This window comes from Callionymus lyra, chromosome 2, assembly GCF_982586985.1.
Source record: "Callionymus lyra chromosome 2, fCalLyr1.hap1.1, whole genome shotgun sequence".
In the NCBI taxonomy this organism is placed as follows: Eukaryota; Metazoa; Chordata; class Actinopteri; order Syngnathiformes; family Callionymidae; genus Callionymus; species Callionymus lyra.
The window spans coordinates 6,091,734-6,114,991 of NC_141819.1; the positions used below are offsets into that span (position 1 = coordinate 6,091,734).

General features: G+C 37.0%; 2 protein-coding genes across 2 annotated transcripts in view; both read left to right on the forward strand.

The window, feature by feature from the left end:
• LOC148085161 (NLR family CARD domain-containing protein 3-like) overlaps positions 1–23,258 on the forward strand; it is a gene marked incomplete at its 5' end in the record, with an annotated part of 350,040 nt that overhangs the window by 231,987 nt on the left and 94,795 nt on the right. The window contains one exon of the mRNA XM_087781613.1: positions 13,856–14,029. Within this exon, the coding sequence (XP_087637739.1) occupies positions 13,856–14,029 (174 nt within the window). The remainder of the gene's footprint in view (positions 1–13,855; positions 14,030–23,258) is intronic.
• The window catches only part of LOC148085167 (NLR family CARD domain-containing protein 3-like), a 181,026-nt gene that overhangs the window by 103,690 nt on the left and 54,078 nt on the right, over positions 1–23,258 (forward strand). The gene's annotated exons all lie outside the window — the stretch shown is intronic.

Consider the following 23,258-nt stretch of genomic DNA (forward strand, 5'->3'; position numbering starts at 1 on the left):
TGTACATTTTGCTGTGCATAATTTAAATGTATTATTTTCAGATGATGCACAATTTAACACATTTATGATTGTTTATTTTGGATTGATGGAATGATTGACAGCTGTGTTTCTCATGTTCCCGTGATTGAGTGACATGGGGCGGCGAATTGAGTGAGACCAGGACTGTGTCGCAAATTGTTCACTTCTGCACTTACACTTAATATTTTGAGTGCACAAGTGTGTCCCAATAATCAGTGTGCGAAAATCTAGTCCACAATCTGCACTGAATTGGGAAAGTTGAGTGTGGATCGATGGACACTTTCCACCCTCAACGACCTCCATCTTAGTGACGTAGATGAAGCTAAACTGAAGCTAAACTGAAGCTAAACTGAAGCTAAACTGAAGCTAAACTGAAGCTACGTCACTGACGACCGTTTTCAGAGCAGATACCGACGTAAATGTCACACAACACAACAACAGTAATAACACAATGAAACACAACTTGTTTCAATTGGAGAAAAGTGTTGTCAAGTGTCAGTGATAGTGTTTCAAAGACTGGTTTCAATCAGTGTTAAAAAGTAATCAAAGAAGAAGCTGTCGAGTCATTTCCTGTAAGTGTGTAGCAGCAGAGTTTTATTCGAGACAGTACTACCGTGGCCAAATTTGAGCACTGGCCAAGTACATATGTAACCCAGCCGTTTATTTGGTGTTTTATGTTTCAATTATTTTCACTGGAATAATATAATTCAACCCAGTTGTTATTTTTGTGTTTTATTACTTTTCGATGTTTGTATCGCATTAAGACACTGTCGCTTTAAGACGGTCATTGTTTTACTTGTGTTCCACTGATGAGACTCAGGTGTTGAGATGCTTCAGCGGCTCAGAGACTGAGACACATGTCATCGCTCCTGCATTTCTATTGAAACACTTGCTTGTCACTCCTAGGTGAGCCTAAACAATACGTTTATATTATTGTTCATATTTCTGTTTCTATTTCTGTGTATAAATGAACGTTGTATCGAAGCAACTATTTACGTTTATGTGTATGAAGCTTGAACATTGTTTTGTAACTTCATGCAAGTGTACATTTTCTCAACAGTATTTTATATTATACTGTTTCACTTTGTTTGAAAGTGAGTTGAACTTTATATTTTGTTATCGCGTGGTGTTGAGATGCTTCAGCGGCTCAGAGACTGAGACACGTGTCATCGCTCCTGCATTTCTATTGAAACACTCGCTTGTCACTCCTAGAACTTCACTGTTCTTTGCTGGTTCCTGATTGTCCCCGAAGGAGGACGAGTAAACATCTGTTCCACAAAGACTTCCAGGACAAACTAGAGTATTTCAGGATTGATACTCACTCTATGCACTTTTATTTTGCTCGTCAGCACAACAAACAGACAATATTATTTTTCGTTTGAAGACAATACATTTTCCAGCCAAGGAGGCTATTTTGTTTTTGTTTGGTTATTGAATACTTTGTGAAAGTATATTTTGTTTATATTTTTATAATAGTTTAGAGTAGGAGACAATATAATATAAATATTTATTTTCTCTACTGTGTATGTGGTGGATGAATGTTCTTCTGTCCATAATTATTTTATTTACTGGACTGATAGTTCACGGCTATCAACCCTACATTTTCCACATTGGTTACACATACACATCTTAATGTGTACTATAAACCAGTGCACACAGAGAAGTGCGTGATATGGGACACAGCCCGGGCCTTTTAAATGCCGTTTTCAAGAGTTTAGATGGAGGACAACTGACGATCTGATGAGTTTGTGAGCAACCAAAAGGAACGAGAAAAGCTGGATGATGATTTTCTGTCAGCCCGACATTCAGAGATCATCAAAGATCCGGCATTTGAGTTGAGTTGAAGGAGCCACATATCCAATCCACCTGAGCCAACTGACCACCTCCAAATCCCCCCCGACATGGAAGCCTCCCCCAAATCCATCAGACACTTGGGTACTTTTTTATTGATTGCTTTGCGGAGTGAAGCGGCCCCATCGTATCCGGTCTTACCGCACCTGAGCTACGATTCAGGCCTGCAACATTAATGTTCAATAATGATGGACAAACTGTTCATTATTTCGTGTTTTAGATCGAGTGACAAGTATAGTTTGAATTGAGAGTATTTTTGTTTGTCTTTGTCTTTTATAAGTACATTTATTTGTGATTGAACTATTTGTGGAACTTTTATTGTTTAATTATTTTACTGAAACTAAATTGGTGAATTCAGGTCCTGCAGACGTTTAGTAGAGCAAGATCTCTACAGATTGTATAAGTTAAAAATAATTGCAGTCGGGTTAAACCTAGTACATCATTTCCAACAAAGATGAACCAAAAGTAATAAAATAAATCTGAACCTATATTGCATTCCGTTTACATGTTGCAACCAAGGCTCCAAAAATGCTCTTTTCAGAGGCAGATGTCGGCGTCCCTCACTATAACTTATTCTGCTGGGGCCCCTTTGTCCAGCACATAATCCAGCTTTAAACACATCACACAATTATTTTGACAATAAAACTTCAAGTGGTTCATTCATCTCCAGCCAATGGGGGGTGAGGAATCAGTAACAGCGCATCAATCCTGGGTCAAGACTGAACAGCTTAAAGAGGCAGTGCGTGATACAAATCACGCTCTTGACTCTCTGGTCCTTACACTCCTGACACGCTTGTCACTCTTGGGGTCCCATCCTCTCCTCTCTTCGACCCCGTTCTTGACTCCTGCCCCTTCCCTTCCTGCAACTTGGTGAGAGAAGCTTCCCAGCTTGACCATAGCTTCTCAAGACACAAGCAAGCTGCAACCCAATCTCCTGCAGCCAGCCAAGCAAGCCTGAACCAAGCAACCAAACTGCTCTTCCAGAAAAGACTTGTGACCCCTTGCACCGAGTAAAGATACATCTCTGGACAGTTACGCCAACTCGGTCAAGGGAGATCTTTGCCAGCCTGCAACAAAGGACCAGGACCGGACCCAATTTTTCATATGTTTGTATAATCAATTTAAGAGCCTCTTACTCAGTAAAGAACATTAATCACAACAACACGAAGTGACTTCAGTAAATGAGATTGATTCAAAGTAGTGTTTCATAGTTAATTAATAACTCCAATGAATTAATCATTATCGATATAAATGTAATAGTTTCCACTTTCAGATCTATTCATGGTCAGGCTCCTCCTTACATCACTGACCTGATCCAGCCTTACACCCCAGCTCGGGCTCTGAGGTCTGTGGATCAGAATCTACTGATGGTTTCTGGCACACGGTCCAGGACCAGAGGAGAGAAATCCTTCCAGACTGTTGCTCCTAAGCTTTGAAACGATCTTCCAATCTCTTTGCACTTGACGGAGTCTACTGACTTCTTTAAGAAACATCTAAAGATGTTTTTATTTGTTCTGGCTTTTCCTTGATTTTCTGGAACTCCTGTTGTGTTATCAGTTTTATCTTGATCTTTAAAGTATATACTTTATTGAATATTGTTTTGATTGTTTAAGCGCTTTGTGACCCTGGTCTAGAAAAGCGCTATATAAATAAAAAAATACTTACTTACTTACTTTGGACTAAGACTCAAAGGTGGTGCTTCTTTTCTTCAGGTCATGTTTACCTAGAGGCAATTTTAAAGTTAAATCTACCAGAAATGAGTTGTTCTGAAAATAAAAGTTTGTCTAAGGCAGGGGTCGCAACCTTTACCACTCAAAGAGCCATTTTGACACGTTTCACAAATTAAAGAAAACAATGGGAGCCACAAAACTCTTTTGAAATTTAAAATGAAATAACACTGCATATACATTTTTTTTGCTTTGTGCTATGTATAAACAAACTATTATGGGTTAAATTTATGAAATCAACGAACGACTGAAGAGAAATTGAAATAAAATTTCTGCATGCAACAAAACGTTTTTTACTCCGAAAAAGACGTTGTGTTGAAGGTTAAGTAAAATACTATTTAAGTCCTCCTTGTAGTAATGAAAAAACAAAACGCCAAACTTAAATTATCCACTGGCAGAGAACCAAAAATGCCGTCCTCTCTCTCTGTGCCGTCATCCTTCTACTGGCGCCGTGCCGTCAGCTGCCAACCTGAATAATAAAATGTCTATTTCACTGAACAATTAAAAAATGTGAATATTTGCCAAATTATAGGAAATTAAATCATTTATCATACTTGGTCAATGTTATTTCTGCTCCTGAACCGCAGCGCATAGCGTCTCCACATCAGGGCTGTATGACCTTTATCTTCACACAGGATTGTAGGCTCTCATCTGTGAGGCGTGTGCGATGTTTGTTTTCAATAAAGTTCATGTTGGAGAACACCTGCTCACATACAAATGTGGATCCAAAGATCGACAGGACTCCAAGTGCATACTTTTTCATGTCCAAATAAAAGTCGGGGATAGCGTTCCAAGTTTCGAACACAAGTTTGTCTGGTTTGGGGAGGTTTTCAATATCACACCATTTGTGATTCTGAGCAAGAACGGCCTTCTGGCGTGAAACATCTTCAAGGTCCGCTGTCAGGCGCTTTAACTTGGACACCCACATGTCTTTGTTGGCTATGTCAGCCAGTTCCATTTCAAGATCAGGTGGACTCACACCTGGAAAGGCTGTCATATTCAACAGGGATGGATCGAGGCTGAGGGGAGTGACAGGGAAGGTGAAGACATATTCTAAATTACTTTCCTATAGGTGTATCCATTGATGAGTTGAATGTATGTCCTTTGTGTAATCAACTGTTAAACATTGATAATGTCATCTCTCATTCAGATCTTAAACATCCTGTGTTGTGTTTTACGACCGCTCCCTTCTCACAGCAGGGGTTATGAAGTTTCAGGGCTCAGGGGCTCTGCCAATTGTTCCTTAACTTTTATGGCCCTTGGTGACATGGCTTAAAGGTGACTGTGAAGATAACATACTGTATGTATTGGGGGAGGAAGGATAAAGCCACGGTAACAAATGTTGTGATTGTTTAGACAAGGATGTTCCCGACTTTTGAAGTATCAAGACACAGAATTTATGGTCCACGAACCTGGTTGGAGATAACAGGTGTGAAGGAGGTCAGGAGATTCTTTGTTTAGATTAGTGATCAGATCAAACAACATCTGTTGTGCATTATGGAGTCAGATTTGGTTCTGGGAGTGTCTTGAGTGTCTTGGCTTTAAAAGACGAGACGATCTAAAGATTAAGTGCCACTCTCTGGGAGGACCTGGGTGAGCCAGGATGACTGACAGAGACTGGACCAAGCGCTGGAACTGTGGTATTTCTGAACAATCTGAACAATTTGAATAATTTGCATTTCTTTGTTTAACTGTTGTATTTAAGGTCTTGTAAGGCCTACTTTGGTAATCATACTTTGTTATTAATAAATTGACTGTCTTAATTCTAAAATGTCACTCTTCCTTGGATCAAACGAATGTGCAGAACTCATTAGACAGGAAAGAGATTTGAGTTCCTTTAAATTGGTGGACCCTCGACGTGATCCAAGGAGGAAAAGACGACTCCGGTTGAGGTGACGGGGCTTGGATTCCTGGACTCAAAAATTACAAGCTGCGCAGCATAAAACGGTAAGAAGACACCACTTTATTGATTAGAAGTCTTCTTTTGAGTCCAGATCCAAGTTTCGTGGCTGAGATCAAGATAAATTTAAATTTAAATAAGTATAGAGCAAGGTGTGTTTGATTGTTCGGAAATACCAGAGGTTGATTGTTAAATTTTGTTGTTGTTGTTAAATATGTGTAAGGAAAAAGGTCAGATGTGCTGCTTTTGATTTGAAATTTTGTAAAGTAAGAAAATAAGGGTCATTTTTGATTTAATGAATCAAGTTTTATGAACCTAAAGGGTGTCAAAAAAAATAACTTGTTCATTGAATGAGAAATGATCATAAGCTGTTAAAATTGATAAAAGTTAAAAAATAAGGGTCGTTTTTGATTTAATGAAGCAAGTTGTACGAACCTGAGGGGGTCGACACAAACAACTTGTTCATTGAATGGGAAATGATCATAAGCTGTTAAAATTAAAAAGTTAAAAAATAAGGATCATTGTTGATGCAATGAGACAAGTTGTATGAACCCAACTTGTTCATTGAATTAAACATGATCATAAAATGTTAAGATTAAATCAATAAGGGTTGTGACTACTTTCACGATCATAGAAAAGCAGACACATCTGGAAGAAAAAATAAATAAAAAATAGATAAATAATAAAATAAAAATAAAAATAGAAATGAAACAAATATTTTAATAAAGGCTTAGGCTTAAGACGCCTAATATTGATTGGGAATCAATGCCTTTAAGGTTTGGAACCTGCGTTCTCCTCGGGCTGGGCCCGGAGTATTGAGTTGTATCAATAACTTGAAGAACCGAAAAAGGTTGGAGGCCTTGGAGTCTGATCCGCTCCTAAAGAACCCAAGGAGTTAGACTCCAAGTTCAAACTAGGTTGAGTCTTTAAAAAAAAAGAAAGAAAAAAAAAAAAAAGGTTAGGAACCTGCGTTCTCCTCTGGATGGGGCCGGAGTATTGAGTTTTATCAATATCTAGAAGAACCGAAAGGGTTGGAGTCCCTGGTGATTAAAACCAAAAGAGCCCAGAGTGGGACTCTGAGTTTGAACTAGGTTAGTTAAAGACGTCATTTTTTGTTTTGGTTAGTTTTGTTTTGCTTTGTATTGTGATAATAGCTTGATTTTGTGTTGTTAAGAAGTTAATTTTCTATGAAGTTGAAATTAATCTGTTGTTTGAAGTGGAATTTTGGGTGCAGCCTGCTGAGCTGAGGAAAAAACCTACGATCTTGTCCTTTTTTAGGTGAATCCCTGGACTAAAACGCAGACAGAGCGTTGATAAAACAAATTCTTTTGAACTAAAACGTATAACATCTTTAATGTTACGTTTTTCTTTTCTTTCCATATTCTCTTGAAAAAACGTAGCTTCTGTGAATGTTACGTTCTCCTTTTATATTTCCTTTGATATCAAACTTACAGCGTCTTTGAACGTTGCATTTTTCTTCTTTTATTTTCCTAATTTACAGCCGCTGTGCTGAGAAACGTCTGTGGACGTTTTCATTTCTTGTAACAAAATGAGTGTGGAAATTGACCGGGAGAAAGAATGGTTTGACTGGGGAATGGTTCCACGGTGTGGTGAATCTGTTGGGATGCAACTTGAAAAAATATTCGAGCAAATGAGAAGTTCTGTCCCAACAGACAAGGATGCAAAGGAAGTTGAAAAAGAGGGTAAAAAGAATGTGAAAGAATGGCAGAGTACGGGATTATTTCTAGCAAATAATCACAGATATGTTGTGTTGAAAGGATGTGCAGAGAAATGTTGGAAGGAGAGTGTCTCTGAGAGGAGAAATGAGGGGAAATTCCCCACAAACCCCGCAATACAGGAACACAGGAGAAACCTGGAACATGCAGGATCACGGCAAACATCAACGTCACTCGACCATCTGATCGACGGGAGGAAAGCAGACAACTTTCTAAAGCCAGTGACTTGACATGGAACTATTGACGACCCAAGAGACTTCTGACTTGGTAATATGAACACAAAAATACACTTATTATGAATGGTTTGGAAAACTAGGCCTTAAAATATTGTTATTGAAAATAAAAATTCCTATTAAAAATACCAAATTGATAAGAACTGAATACAATAAATTACTCGAAAGAAAATAATTAAGATTATAGCGCTAAAAATCCTATACCAATAAAAAGTAACAATAGGTAAAAAGATAAAAGCTTTAAAATAAATTAAAATAAAACATATAAAAGGAAATACTTAATATTACCTTTGTTCCTCAACATCAGTGAAAAGACAAGAAACTAACTGTTAAAGATAAAAATGAATTTGAACATATTAAAGTAAAACCAGTTCCATTATTGAACAGGCTCATTGTTGGACAGAGTTCTGTCATGGAGTAACACATGTCTTAACAGGGGGGATGGTAAGGTCAAAAGGACACTGTGTAGCAACAGGCATCCCTCCATACTGTGAATTTTACTTTTTGTAAATCTTAGTTTAAAAGCTTAAAAACACAACCCACATTGTATCATGAGGTTAAATCTAGTTGGTTTTATGGTTGTTCTGTGAATTTATGTTGCTTGACTCTATTTGGTTGGACTATGGAAGACTCTTGTCTTTATAAGAGTAATGGTTACTTGTTTAAATTGTGAGCTAAAGTTAGTCCTTGTTGTAAAGTTTCGACTCTGACTGAGATTGTTCTTTGTGGCTTGTTTGTTTACTCTGAGACTGTGTCAGCTGTTTTAACATCTAGGATTGTTTAAATTAGGTATATTTTTTAGGTTTTCAAGATCATTTTATAATTCAAAGCAAGTTCTGCTCCACTGAGTGTTTTCTTGTCCATGACATGAAATTAGACTGAACCTCTAGAGGGAGGAGCTCTATCTGTGGGATTGTTCAATACTTGGGGTTAGACTCTGAGATCTGTTCCTGCTCTACTAACACACTCCTTCCACTCTGTGACTTTTAACACAATTTTGAGACATAGTGTCTATCTAATTACACTTTTTCAAAAAAGCTTTTCTTTAATGGAGATGAAATTTTCTGTCAAACAATCAAAGTACTATGGGTCACAGTGAAACATCAGAAAATGACCATTACTTTGACAAACAATTTTCTGGGGTCCGACAGTCATCACAACAAATGTTTGGTTTAAGAAAAAGGCAAAGTGTCTTCTCTCCCCTCTACTGTTATCACTCTCGCCCTATGAAGCAGCCTGATTCAGGAGAGTATGGAAGGCTGGTTCGCTTATGACGGGTAAGATCCTGACTCAAACCATGGGACAACCTAAGACAGGCACAGTCACGATTACTTGACCTAAGTCCCGTGAGAAGATTTCTCACTGATGGGACCATGCAGGTGATGCTGGTGAGCCGAGGTGGAAGAGAAAGTTTGTCAGAACTCTGTCTGATGATACGACGAAGCCACTCATGGGTCATGTTTTGCGAAACAGGCCAAAACCCAATACATTGACTGATCCCATGAGGATGTTTGCAGCTGAAGAAAATCCTCCTTTTCTTGCATGATATTGTTTTCTTGACATTTTCTTGTCCGTTAATTGAAAGCATTGAAAGCTCTGATTTAAAAAAAAAAAAATAGAAAAGGGGAATTCTCTGTAGACCTAAGATTTTGAGATTTTTATTTTTGATTGGGAAGTATAATTCTCTAGTAGAAGAGATTCTGAACAGTCATAACTGTGAGACGGTGTAATGTAGGGAGTTAGGAAGTTTAAGTGAAATGGAATTGCATAAAAAACGGGAAGTAAACTATCCTTTTATCTGCTACTTTTGGAAAGAAAACAGGGATAAAAGGAGAGGAAGAAGATATATGGTTGAAAATGTAGTATCATTGAATTGGGATAATTTTTAGGATAAGTATTGCTACATTATATTCTGATTGTAAATGATTTGATACGCTGACTGGTTTGGAGTGACAGGCTTGACAACAGAACAATCTCAGATCTACTTTGAAGATGAAAGAGGAAACTTGTTAATTTGTGTTATGGAATGTTGAGACTTTACCAACCAGAAGTGAATGAATAATCGAGGTGATAAAGAAGTTAATGAAGAAGTTGATTCTTAATTCAGTCAGTTGAGGTCTGTAAGTAAAAATAATTTTTAACTTAGATTTGAAAAGTAATGACGAGGCTTGATACATTGTCATTAGCGCTGATGGCAGTGAGATCATGTCCTATGAAGGATTTTATAGAAGTGATAATTGATAATACAATTAAAATTATTGATTTTCAGATTCTTTAGGGAACAGTTTGGTGTGTGTCATAAAGAAAAATATAAATACTTTAAATAACTATAAGGGGTTAGAATATTTTTGGGAACTTTTGATAATTGTTGATTTGAGGGTTACTTTAAAATGGTTAAATTCTAAACTTAAACTGGAAATCACTTATTATGAATTTGATTTGTGTAAAGTTTAATAAAAAAAATAAAAAAAACGTTATGAGTCGAACAACTTGATAAATGAATTGAAGAAAGAACATTTAAAAGAAATAACCGCTTTATATTTGAATCATCAGTTTGATCAGATGATACTGAACTTATGCATTTGACTGACTTACAGACATGACATGACGTAGACCGAACACTGTGCATCTGCAGTGCAACAGATTTTGTGTCTATGTGTTTGTGTGTTTGTGTGTCTGTGTGTCTATGTGTCCATGTGTCTATTTGTCTGTGTGTCTATGTGAGTGCCAGGATGCAAGAAGATGAGATCATGTGTGTTTGCACTGAGAGAAAGAAGCAATGAACACTAACATATATTGATGTGATGCATGTGATATGTGCATGTGCATGATTCAATTGATCATTATTTTGATATTTGTCTAACGAAGTGAACAAGATTTATCCTAAAAGGTTCGAGGAATGCTGCACCTCAAGTGAGGTGGGGAAGAGTCCTCATAAATCTCTTCTTTCCTCAATTCTGTGTGTGTGAGAGTGAGAGAGACCCTTCACCAAAAACGTTTATTTTGCAGGATCAGGTCGGAACCTGAAGGCTCCATTTCACATATCAATGATGTTTAGTAACGGTGTTTGTTTCTAATGATGACTTAAATTCTCCAGGAGCAGAAGCAACACACCTGTCAGTAGTTTGGTGGTCTAGAGACACCAGGACCTTGTTGAGTGTGTTGTGTCTCATGATATTGTGATAATGTGTAACTTTCTTGTCCTTTGTGATGAACATTGTGCGCTTGCGAAATAACCTTCAATTTTATAAAGAAAATAATTTGCAGCACTGATAGGTTTAAGAGTGGGACCTCCAGGACTAAGAGCTCACCGCCGACATGGCTTTGAGGGTCTGAGAAAGGAGACCTAGTCCAGATGAACGGCAAGTCTAGCGGAGAGGTCGAAGGTGCCACGCTAGAGACAGGACGAGCTGAAGGAGGGTGTAACGTGAGACCAGACCAGACACGTGAGGGTTCTACACGGGAAGCTGAACCGGCTACATCCAAGTCCGGACCGGATTGGAGTTCCAGGTGGACAGAAGATGCGTGCTGTCCCCAACAAGTGGTAGAACGTTACCACCAACTGCGGCCCTACAATCTGTGGCCCCTACTTCCTGTGGTCCCTGCATCCTCACTCCTTGAAGTCTCACTGCTTTTTCACCAGCAGTGATCCACCCCTGCACCTGATGAAGTCTCGCTGCCAGCGATGACCTTTTCCACCACATCACTACCGCTTGATGGCAATTTTCCTGCTTTTGCCTATTTCCTTAAACCATTTTGAAATATGGCTTTCCACAACAACCAGCGGAAACACCCTACAATGCCTACATGAGTGCATTGTCCTGAGTCTTGAGCCCACATGGACTGGGGCGCTCAGGGAATTTCCATTTCTTTCTATCAAAGAGGTGCTGAATGGAATCCTGCGCCTCCACCAAGCGATCATCTCCCTCATTGAGTGTTTGTTTTGCTCATGAAATCATCTCAATTCACTTGATGAACTAAAAAGTTTGGAAGCCCACAAACGACATTGGTAGCTCGCATGAAAACTCTTTGAATGATATCCCTTGTAATGCTGGCTTTCTGACACAAACTTGGGAATTAACTATTGAGGTTTTCTTGTTTAAGATTCACACTGGAAGTGATAAAATCTTGGTTTGTTTTGAACAAATAGATAGATAATGTTATTGAGATTTCACTGTAGCAATTGGTATTGTTCAGTGAAAGGAGGGTGTATGATTCATATCAAATTCACAGGTTAAATAGTTTTTGAATGCTTCCAAAAGTGAGAAACAGACACATAGGGTGTCCGTAAAAATTGAAAGATTGTATGAGATGATGTTTTTGGGAGTAATCTGTGAGCATGAATTTAGTTAGAAGCCACAGTATTTAAAAAATAATAATAATTTGGAAAAAAGAAATGAGAAAAAATCGAATTGTACAAACAATAATTGTCTTTGCATATTATAATTCTCACGTATAAGGCCATATATGAAATTGTGTTGAGGTTTTGGGGAAATACATGTAGGACATACATAGACCCTATGATTAAAAACTCCAGAATGAGTTATTAGAATAATTCGCAATGCTTCCCATTAGAAAAACTACTAATACATAACTTAGAAAGTCTGGCATTTTAAAAATTAGTTGACATTTTTACATTTAAAACATTAGAAGCATTATTTTGAGTTAAGAATTGAGAACTAATCTTAAATATAGTTGGTTTCATTTATGTAAGCGAAATAATGAAAGAGGCTTAGTGACAGAGTTTTGTAGAAACTGGTCAGTTTAAAAATAAGATACATTTAAAAAATATAAATGAAAGGCTAATAACATTGAAATGTAAAATACCTAAGGATTACAAGGGGAAATGAATGAAATGTGAAATGATTGTTTTTATTTTTTTTGTTTAGAAAATTTATATTTTGGGTTTATTTCATGGATTACATAGGATAGGAAAATAAGTTTGGGCTTCAGCCTGTTACTTTTTTGATTACAGAGTTTGTTTAAGGGTTTGTGGTGAGAAAATGGTGTGTAGAAGTTATGGAAATAACTGCAAACTGATTGATCATTTACCATGTACCAGATTTTGAGACAAAAGGTTTGTTTTGAACTTCAACATTTTAAAGGTTGACCTCTGGTTTCAGAGGTCAAAGGAGGGATTGAAGACATATTCTAAATTACTTTCCTATAGGTGTATCCATTGATGAGTTGAATGTATGTCCTTTGTGTAATCAACTGTTAAACATTGATAATGTCATCTCTCATTCAGATCTTAAACATCCTGTGTTGTGTTTTACGACAGCTCCCTTCCCACAGCAGGGGTTATGAAGTTTCAGGGCTCAGGGGCTCTGCCAATTGTTCCTTAACTTTTATGGCCCTTGGTGACATGGCTTAAAGGTGACTGTGAAGATAACATACTGTATGTATTGGGGGAGGAAGGATAAAGCCACAGTAACAAATGTTGTGATTGTTTAGACAAGGATGTTCCCGACTTTTGAAGTATCAAGACACAGAATTTATGGTCCACGAACCTGGTTGGAGATAACAGGTGTGAAGGAGGTCAGGAGATTCTTTGTTTAGATTAGTGATCAGATCAAACAACATCTGTTGTTCATTATGGAGTCAGATTTGGTTCTGGGAGTGTCTTGAGTGTCTTGAGGGCTTTAAAAGACGAGACGATCTAAAGATTAAGTGCCACTCTCTGGGAGGACCTGGGTGAGCCAGGATGACTGACAGAGACTGGACCAAGCGCTGGAACTGTGGTATTTCTGAACAATCTGAACAATTTGAATAATTTGCATTTCTTTGTTTAACTGTTGTCTTTAAGGTCTTGTATGGCCTACTTTGGTAATCATACTTTGTTATTAATAAATTGACTGTTTTAATTCTAAAATGTCACTCTTCCTTGGATCAAACGAATGCGCAGAACTCATTAGACAGGAAAGAGATTTGAGTTCCTTTATTAGGTATAACTTTAAGATTCTTTTTAAGCAAAATATGTTCATAAATGTCACTTCCTGTTGGAGCAGTTGAATCTATTTTCAGCTCATGAACTGAATATAGAAAAACATTTGCTTTGTTTCTTATGCAAGTAGATCAGTGTCATTAGAGAATTGAAGGATTGAATTTAACATTTAATTTTATTAAAATGTTCTATTTTTTTAACCATAGAAATATTTTCTGAATCATTTTATTAAATAATTTGAATATATATTATATATTGGATTTTAAACACTTTCACATTTGTATATTTAATTAAAAAAGCCACTTGTCAAAAATATTGATTCTTGATTTTTTTTCATTTTATTTATTACTAAAATAACAATATTAAACTATAAATAAACTCTTTCACTTCTTGTCAAATAGAAAATTGAAAAAGTCACTTGTTGATGAAACTCGTCTCTTTCACAGGCTGAGCTACTGTGGACTGTCAGAGAGAAGTTGTTCACTTCTGTCCTCAGTCCTCAGCTCTCCGTCCTCTAGTCTGACTCTACTGGACCTGAGTGGCAACTACCTGCAGGATCCAGGAGTGGAGCTGCTGTCTGCTGGACTGAAGAGTCCACACTGTCACCTGGAGACTCTCAGGTCAGAACATCATCTTTTCTACATCATCAAAGCTCAAATGTAAAGTCAGAGGTGGAAACACGAGTCAAAGTCTGTCATCACTTTGTTCTTCAGTGAAGCAGCTCATAGATACATTTGTATGTTTGTGTAGCAGGTAAAGATGTTACGTAGTTTATAAAAATATCATCTTAATAAATCATTGTAATGATAAACAAACAAGCGTCAACTTTAAATGAAAATGAATAATAATCAAAACATCAGTCCTTCATATTCTTTATCCAGTGTTCTCGCGTCATCTGTCTCGTAGAAGACAAAACACTTTAGAGTGGAATCTTGAGGTTTGTCTTTCATTTGTTTTCATTGTTTGTTTTTTCCACCGTTGTTGTCTCTGTTCTTCTCTTATGGTTCATCTGTTGTTCATGAGGTCTACGACTATTTTAACAGTCGACTGGTCACCAAATATTCAACCATTAAGTCGACTAATCGCATCATTCTTACATTTTTCTTCAATTTATTATGAAGTTTCTTTAATGAAACAAAACTACTTTACTTAGTTTAAGCTTCTTTTGAAGCTAAATATGTTCATAAATGTACATTGAAGCCAATAAGTTTTGTTTGTCATGTCTTTTACTGAGACTCCAATTCATTCAGCAACAGTCCAAACCAACAGAGTCAAAACAACCATCAACGAAGACTTAAAACATAAACAAAAAAACAGCAGATCTTTGTTCACTTAATAATTATTTTGTACACGTCAGTATTATTAAAGGAATCATAAATACTTTTGTCTTGTGACAGAGAAAACACTCAGAGTGGTGACTTTGACGAACTGAACCACATTAACAAGTCATTTCAAAGTCAATTGTTTACAATAAACGAGTGTTTTTACTTGAATTTAATGTTGCAACTGTGTGAATAAAATCAATATAAAATAAAGATAAATAATACAATCATAAATAAATCAATTTCACTGACACTCACATATAAAAGTATAGTTTTGTAAAAGCATCAGTTAACAGTCAAATCATATATTGATGATCATTTTAAAGACGTGGTTAAAGTCATCATGTGTGGTGGATGTAAAGAGATCAATGAAAGTTGATGTCATTTGCTGTAAGATTAACTTCAAATGTGAAGAAGATATTTCGGTTTGATTAGTGATTCTTTCAGGTAGTAGATCCAGATATGAACATTTTATTTTGTAACATTTAGGAAATCCATGTGTGGTGAGTTGTTTGTTTTTGTACAGTGTAGGCTGCCCTCATCGTGTACTGACACTATTGTTAACTCGTCATCTTCATCAGCCGCTGGTTACGACTTCTTCACCCTCATTTAGAGGATTAGCGCCCCCACAAACAGGACAGGAGAGATGAAGTATTGACGTGACAACCAAGTGTGTTGTAAGAAAATATCAATATTTGTGCTCAGGTTATATACGGGTGTGAAAACTAACATGTTGGTAAGAAATGTCTTTCTCCAATGATTTGTGAGGCTCATCTACAACTACTTCACTTCACACTGAACACATGTGTCTCCATTTCTTGTTGAATCCATTGTGCTGATGGTATCTGTGATCATTCTCCTGACATGTGACTGTTGCAACAATCAGTCTCATCAAGTTGATCATGGTTTTCAACATTTTCAAGGTCAAACATTAAGAGAGAAAAGTGTCGATTTCCTACTTTGAATATGACGTGTTGATAAATGTCACTTCCTGTTGGAGCAGTTGAATCTATTTTCAGCTCATGAACTGAATATTGAAAAACATTTGCTTTGTTTCTTATGCAAGTAGATCAGTGTCATCAGAGAATTGAAGGATTGAATTTAACATTTTATTGATTGTTGTATTCTTTTAACCATAGAATTATTTTCTGAAAAATTGAATTCAATAATTTAAATATTGAAAGGTTGGTTTTGTTTTCATTGAATAATGGAAACATTTTTTACACATAGAGTTTAATATATATATATATATATTATATATTGGATTTTAAACACGTTTAAAAAATAAATTTAAAAGGATACTTGTTAAAAATATTGAATCTTTTCTTGATTTTTTAAATTTATGATTCCATACCAGCATTTTTATAATGTCTGTGTTTTGAAGAGATAAAAAATATTTATATTTTAATGTTGTTGATTTAAAGAGGTAAAATATATATATATATATACTGTATATATATATATATATATATATATATATATATATATATATTTTAATGATGTAGTTTCGAAGAGATAAAATTAAAATACAACATTTAAATATTCTTTTATTTCTATTTTGTTTACCTCTTCAAAACTCCAACATTAAGAAGAGGTACAAAATATTTATATTTCACAACTTTTTCAAGCCTTCAAAAAACAACATTTTACACATTTGGGCAACAATTTTTTAATGTTATAGTTTTGAAGAGGTACAAAAAAACTACAACATTAAAATATAAATATTTTTTACCTCTTCAAAAGTACAACATTAAATTATAATATTTTTTTACCTCTTCAAAACTCCAGGGTTAAAATTTATATTGGATTTTAAACACTTTGACATTTTTATAATGAATTTAAAAGGATACTTGTTGATAACAATATTAAACTATACGTGTGAAAAAAACCTTTACTCAATTAAAACATATTGTTTTTATCATAAATTATAAATAAATAAATAAAATCTTTCAATTCTTGTCAAATAGAAAATTGAAAAAGTCACTTGTTGATGAAACTCGTCTCTTTCACAGGCTGAGCTGGTGTGGACTGTCAGAGAGAAGTTGTTCACTTCTGTCCTCAGTCCTCAGCTCTCCGTCCTCTAGTCTGACTCTACTGGACCTGAGTGGCAACTACCTGTATGATCCAGGAGTGGAGCTGCTGTCTGCTGGACTGAAGAGTCCACACTGTCACCTGGAGACTCTCAGGTCAGAACATCATCTTCTCTTGGTTCTGATAAGTTTCTAAAAGTGTTTCTCCTTCATTTCAGTCTGTCAGAGTGTCAGATCTCAGAGAGAGGTTGTTCTTCTCTGGCCTCAGCTCTGACATTGAACCCATCCCACCTGAGAGAACTGGACCTGAGTGGGAATCATCCAGGAGGACCAGGACTGGAGCTGCTGTCTGCTGGACTGAAGAGTCCAGACTGGAGACTGGAGACTCTCAGGTATGAACAGAGCAGCAGAACTCACTGACTGAACTCCAAAGATCTTCAGACTGAACATTTGATGCTCAGACTCTTCATCTGAACTGAGCACATGAATCCAAACTCTGAGTTCCTCCATGTTCTCCTGCTGGACACCAGTGGAAGCATGAAGGAGACAGTTGAGACTGAGCAGCCTGTTTATAGATCCATCTTTGTTGTCATCAACGGTCATGACTGAGTCGTCCACTGAGAATGAAACAATATTCATGAAACATCTGAATCAAATGAATCTGATCTTCTGACTCTTTCTTCCTCCAGGCTGGATTACTGTGGACCAGATATGTTAGACCTGTAAAAATAAATGGTAAGTTTGATTCCATTGATTGACTTCAACATCAAAGCTCATCTGCTGACACAGCAGTTGAAGGTCTTTGTGGACATGGACTTGATGAAGAAGATTCCAGAACAAACGTGCAGATGTTAAAGACTCACAGTTACAGTATCAAGTGAAGCTCTGATTCCAAATCTTCAAGTCCTTCAGCTCAAAACTCTTCAGGAGCTTCAACATCAACATTGTTTCAGTTTGACTGTCAGTGGAGAACAAAGAAATATTTCTGTCAAATATTTGAAATCAGACGTGAGTTTGATCATCAACTCACAATGTTGAGTCACTTTAAACATCATTTCACACATGAATCACTTCATATTGAATCATGTGTTCACTTGAACATCTTCATCACAACTAGACTAGACTCATGTTAGCTACATGCTAGTTTAGCTGCTGACTTCATCTTCAAATCTGACATTCAAGATGATTCTGGGATGTTTCAGTCACATGGTTCTTCTCTCAAGTTCTCAGAAGAATGTTGACAGAACATTGACTCGTCTCAGTTTGGATCAGTATATGATCGTCAAGACAACGTTCTTCCACCATCATCACCTCATGTCTCTTCTTCTCTCAGTCTTCACTCTCACTGGACTCACACACAGCAGCGCCTCCTACTGTCCAACGACAACAGGAACTTGATGGAGGATCAGGATTATCTGGATCATCCTGACAGATTTGAAAAGCTGCGACTGGAGGTGGAGAGGAAGTGAGACTATCAGAGTGACTCTCAGAAGAAACACAAGAAAATATGTTATTAAGTCAAATGTTTCCTAACATACCTGCTGGATTTGTTTCACGTTTGTTTGTGACTTTTATGATCGTTCTCTAGTTAAACCTCTTTTACTCTGAAAGTAAGTGGTTTAATGGTTATTTTTTCAAACTGTACTTCTCAACAGAAGCTAAACATGATCGTGAAAGATTGACTTCATCTCATCTGTCGCCTCGAAATGATGTCATCAGAGGAACAGAGCGAGAGAAACATGAATTAAAAAAGATCAACAAATTCAATCCTCTAGTCAAACAGCTTCAAAACATACAGTTCTTTGCACAATATTCTCAAAATCACACTATATTATATTTTATAAACTGATCATTTATGTTATAATCGACAAGTGAATCTACACTTTGACAAATGTATCGTGAGACAATCTTGATCCAGTTTAGAGAGTTTTTCTTCCTTCATTAACTGCAAATGAAAGTGTGTTAAAGTAACAGTTGAATGTATTCAACATTATTTACTCAATCATGTAATAGTAGGTCAAATAAAACTATTACAACAGTTCTGGAATCATGTGATGTTTTAAGTCTTTTGTTGTCTTTTTAGTTCACGTCTGAAGAAATAATTCACGCAAAATTCAAACTCATGTTCTACTCGCCCTCATGTCGACTAAGTGTTGGGATTATTTTCAGAGTGATCTGTTCTTTTTAGAGTTATAGACAAAAATGTTTGTTCATTTTAATGTATCGACTGGAGCTCAGTTGTCTTCGTCTTCATCTTCGTCCAAAAAACACTTGAAAACATCCAAATACCTCCAGACTGCTCGTCTGTAACTCTTGGATTGAAGCTCCACATGAGAAGAAATGATCATAAAAACACTTAGATGAATCTATATTTTAAATGTGTTTGTAGTGAAAGATCTCAGTCTCTCAGTGTAAATCTTGCACTTGTGCACTGACACTTTCAATGTGTTTGATGAGGAAACACTAGCTGGAGCTGAGCCTGAGAACTTCAATAAATATATTTAATATTTAAACATTTACAATAAACACGTACTTGGATCAAACCTCATATCATTTTTAAACAGAGGCGCCACCTACTGATCATTAAACATGATGACACTGTTAATGAAGCTTCATCTCACCATCACTAGTTTTGGATGACCAGCATGTCAGAGTAAGAAGAACACGCCGTACAACAGTGGTGCTTATTGAAGCCTCTAATATATAACAGGATTGATTGTTTTCTGTTTTTACGGCTCCATTATTACAAACAACAGGTATTTACTTCCTGTGATGTGTTTAAGAGTTGGATTGTAAAACATTGACTGTAATCTACAGTTGCACCACTAGATGGAGCCATTGTCAATAAATAAACACACGAGTCACTCTATCATCACCTGTCGTGGTTCACTCCATCCCTGCAGCGAGGAAAACTTATCTTAGTCCTTGCAGAATTATTGACAGGACAGTGAAATATCTAAAATCACCACTAGAGGGAGCAATGGTCTCTCATATTACAATTAGCAACATTTTAGTCTTTCTTTATCCTTTAACTGACACATCGTCCTTTGTGTTGACATCAGGGGTGTCACACCCTGAAGATGACATGTATTGGTGAATCATATAATACTTATATAATAGTTTATTATTTGTTTACTTTGAGCACTTTATATAGACCTGATGTTTTATTTGTTTTTCATTATTCAGAAGAAACAAAAGCAACATTCTTTCCTGCTGGAGGAAACTGAAGGCAACACTTGAGACTCAAAAACAGCAGAATGTAGTTATAAAAGTGATTCACACGACACAACAATAATCATTAAATGTTGTTGTTTTTTTATCAAAGTCGCTTGATAATCTTGACAAAATTGCAACATATTCCATACGTTTCAAAGCGAAGGTGCGTCCGTTTCTCTTCCAGATCAGCTGTGCAGAGAAAAGTTGTTCTGGACATGTTAAGTCCTAAATGAAAGCAGCTTTGACTGTACAAAAAAAAAGAAGAAGAAATAAGGACTCGTAGAGAGACTCCACACATGGTGAGACCATAATGTTCAGGGTCGGAGTCTCTCTGCACAACTTCTGGTCTGAGTGATTTGAAACACAGGGGCTCAGTAGCAGAGGTGTGTGTGTTAGTGACATAGTGGGGGGGCAGCACAGAACATATACAATGGACAGGCCAAGCACACAACATGATTCCTTCCTGAGACATTGGTGTGTGTACAGTAACGATGGTCAAGATGATGTGAAGGCGTTTTGGCATCAAGTGTATCACAGGGTGTGAGGTTGCTCTGGATCCTGCATGTTTCTAACACAGGGGACGATGCGTGAGGACAAATATCAGAAGGACCTTCACGATCCCCCGTCCAGAGGGACCACTACAATCTAGTTTTCCCCACCACGACATGACACGGACCCACATAGAGGCTTTTGAGAATCACTTGTATTCAATACAGTGTGTATGTACACCACTCTTCACATGGATCAATATCATGAAGCTGCTACAGGAACGTCCGAGCCCGAGATGTGATCCACCTCAACACTTCCAGACTCCGTCTCTGTCTGCTACATGACCAGAAAGATATGCCCCGACTGGAGTGCTACTTGTTCATACCTACTGTACGTCAAAACAAAAGGGGGGGAACCGTGAACGCCTCATTCTGAACAGCCGGTGATTAGTTAAGTGTCCAGTATTTAGTCGAACACAAAAACTTCCTTCAGTAAAATGTATTTCCTGGAATCACAAACCTATGAACAAAACACATAAAAGGTTTTTTCTTTTCAAAATCAAGTGAAGCCTAAAACTCTTCATAGTTTTGCAGAAATTAATACAACTTATATACATATTCCCTTTATAATGAATCTTCATGAACTGGATTTCTTGAAAAGACCTGTGACCATATCATACAATCATTTGTTTTCCATTCGTCTGGAAGCACAAAACAATACGTGGACAACAACCTGGAATAGACTGTGACACTCGTAGCGACTTTCTTTTTGTGCACATACATGTGAGGACTGGAAATAACTTCTGTTTGCTCTTTGTGTTCATCAGAATAATGTACACGTGACATCAAAGCCAAACATCTTCCTCAATACTCTCGGTGGTACGAAAAGATCCAAACAGTGAAGGGATACAACAGTTTCTCATCTCAGAAAAGGTTTTCAGTCGCCCTCATGTCAAACACCATAGTTCATATCTATATGTATTCATATAACTTTGTCGGCCGTCACTACGCCGATTGTGTGGCTGGACTGCTTTGGTAGAGCTGGGCAGAGCTGCCGCTCTCCAGGCCTCCAGAGTTCTCCAACATCTCCTGGATGAGAGGAGTCTTGAGGGTGATGACTTGTTCAGCTCCTGCAGACAGAAGGAAACAACAAAACTCTTCCTCGCTTGTCTCTGTGTATCCATCATAATACATGAATACACCTTTTTAAAACTAAAAAATAAACATTTACCCTTGTTTTACACTGGCAAACAAACAACATTCTTTCTATTATGGCTTTTAAGCTTCTAAGGAAGATAAAACTGACCTAAAAAAGTCTTTATCTCTAACAGTAGAGGGAGCCAGAAACAAACATGTTCAGCCTTCTGTAGCGCCAGTGATATTAGATCTATTGATGTGTCAATGAAGCTTCATGAAGCAGGGTCATATTTTTCACAGATCAGTCGCTCCTGGAGGAGTAAGACCCGCACACTGATCTGCTGAACCGGGTTTATACTTCGGGGTCTCAGCTTACAGAGCAAAGAGTGAATCTAGTGGACTCAGGAAATAATGACACTGTTTCATGAAGCTTCATCAACAAATCACTATTATTAATTTAAAGTAAAAAAAAGATTTTATTTAATGTTTCTTTTGAGAGGATCTCTGGTTTCATTGTTCAGACCGACCCAAACACAAGATGAACCATTTATTTTTAGAACCGTGGTTCTACAAATGCTGTTACACCCTCTACAGGCTGTCGCTATGGATTACGTCTCGAGCCTCAGCCTCGTCGCTGAGAAAGATGGACGAACTCGCCAGCAGGGGGCAGTAGGTTGTCTCTGTAGAAGGCCACATTACACACCTGGGATGGGTCGAGCAGCACCGGTCCATCGGCGCATGCATCAGGTTCGGAGAGCGAGTCCTCGTAGCGTTGCATTGCTCGGTGCAACTGTGTTAAAAAGGAAGCAGATCTGACATGAAAAAGCTCCGTCAAAATAGTTGTTCAATCAGACAAAAAAAAAAGAAAAAAATGGAATCAGCAAAGAAAAGAAAATATCTGCTTTGTAGGATTTTTATGACCTTTTTTTCAGCAAATAAGATATTTTATTTAAGTAACCTATTGATAACATTTAATCTTGTACATTTTGTTTTGCATAATTTAAATGTATTATTATCAGATGATGGTCAATTTAACTCATTTATGAATGTTTATTTTGGATTTATGGAATGATTGACAGCTGTGTTTCTCATGTTCCAGTCACTCAATTGACGCAAATTGTTCACTTCTGCACTTACACTTAATATTTTGAGTGCACAAGTGTGTCCCAATTATCAGTGTGCGAAAATCTAGTCCACAATCTGCACTGAATTGGGAAAGTTGAGTGTGGATCGATGGACACTTTCCACCCTCAACGACCTCCATCTTAGTGACGTAGATGAAGCTAAACTGAAGCTAAACTGAAGCTAAACTGAAGCTAAACTGAAGCTAAACTGAAGCTACGTCACTGACGACCGTTTTCAGAGCAGATACCGACGTAAATGTCACACAACACAACAACAGTAATAACACAATGAAACACAACTTGTTTCAATTGTATAAAAGTGTTGTCAAGTGTCAGTGATAGTGTTTCAAAGACTGGTTTCAGTCAGTGTTAAAAAGTAATAGAAGAAGAAGCTGTCGAGTCATTTCCTGTAAGTGTGTAGCAGCAGAGTTTTATTCGAGACAGTACTACCGTGGCCAAATTTGAGCACTGGCCAAGTACATATGTAACCCAGCCGTTTATTTGGTGTTTTATGTTTCAATTATTTTCACTG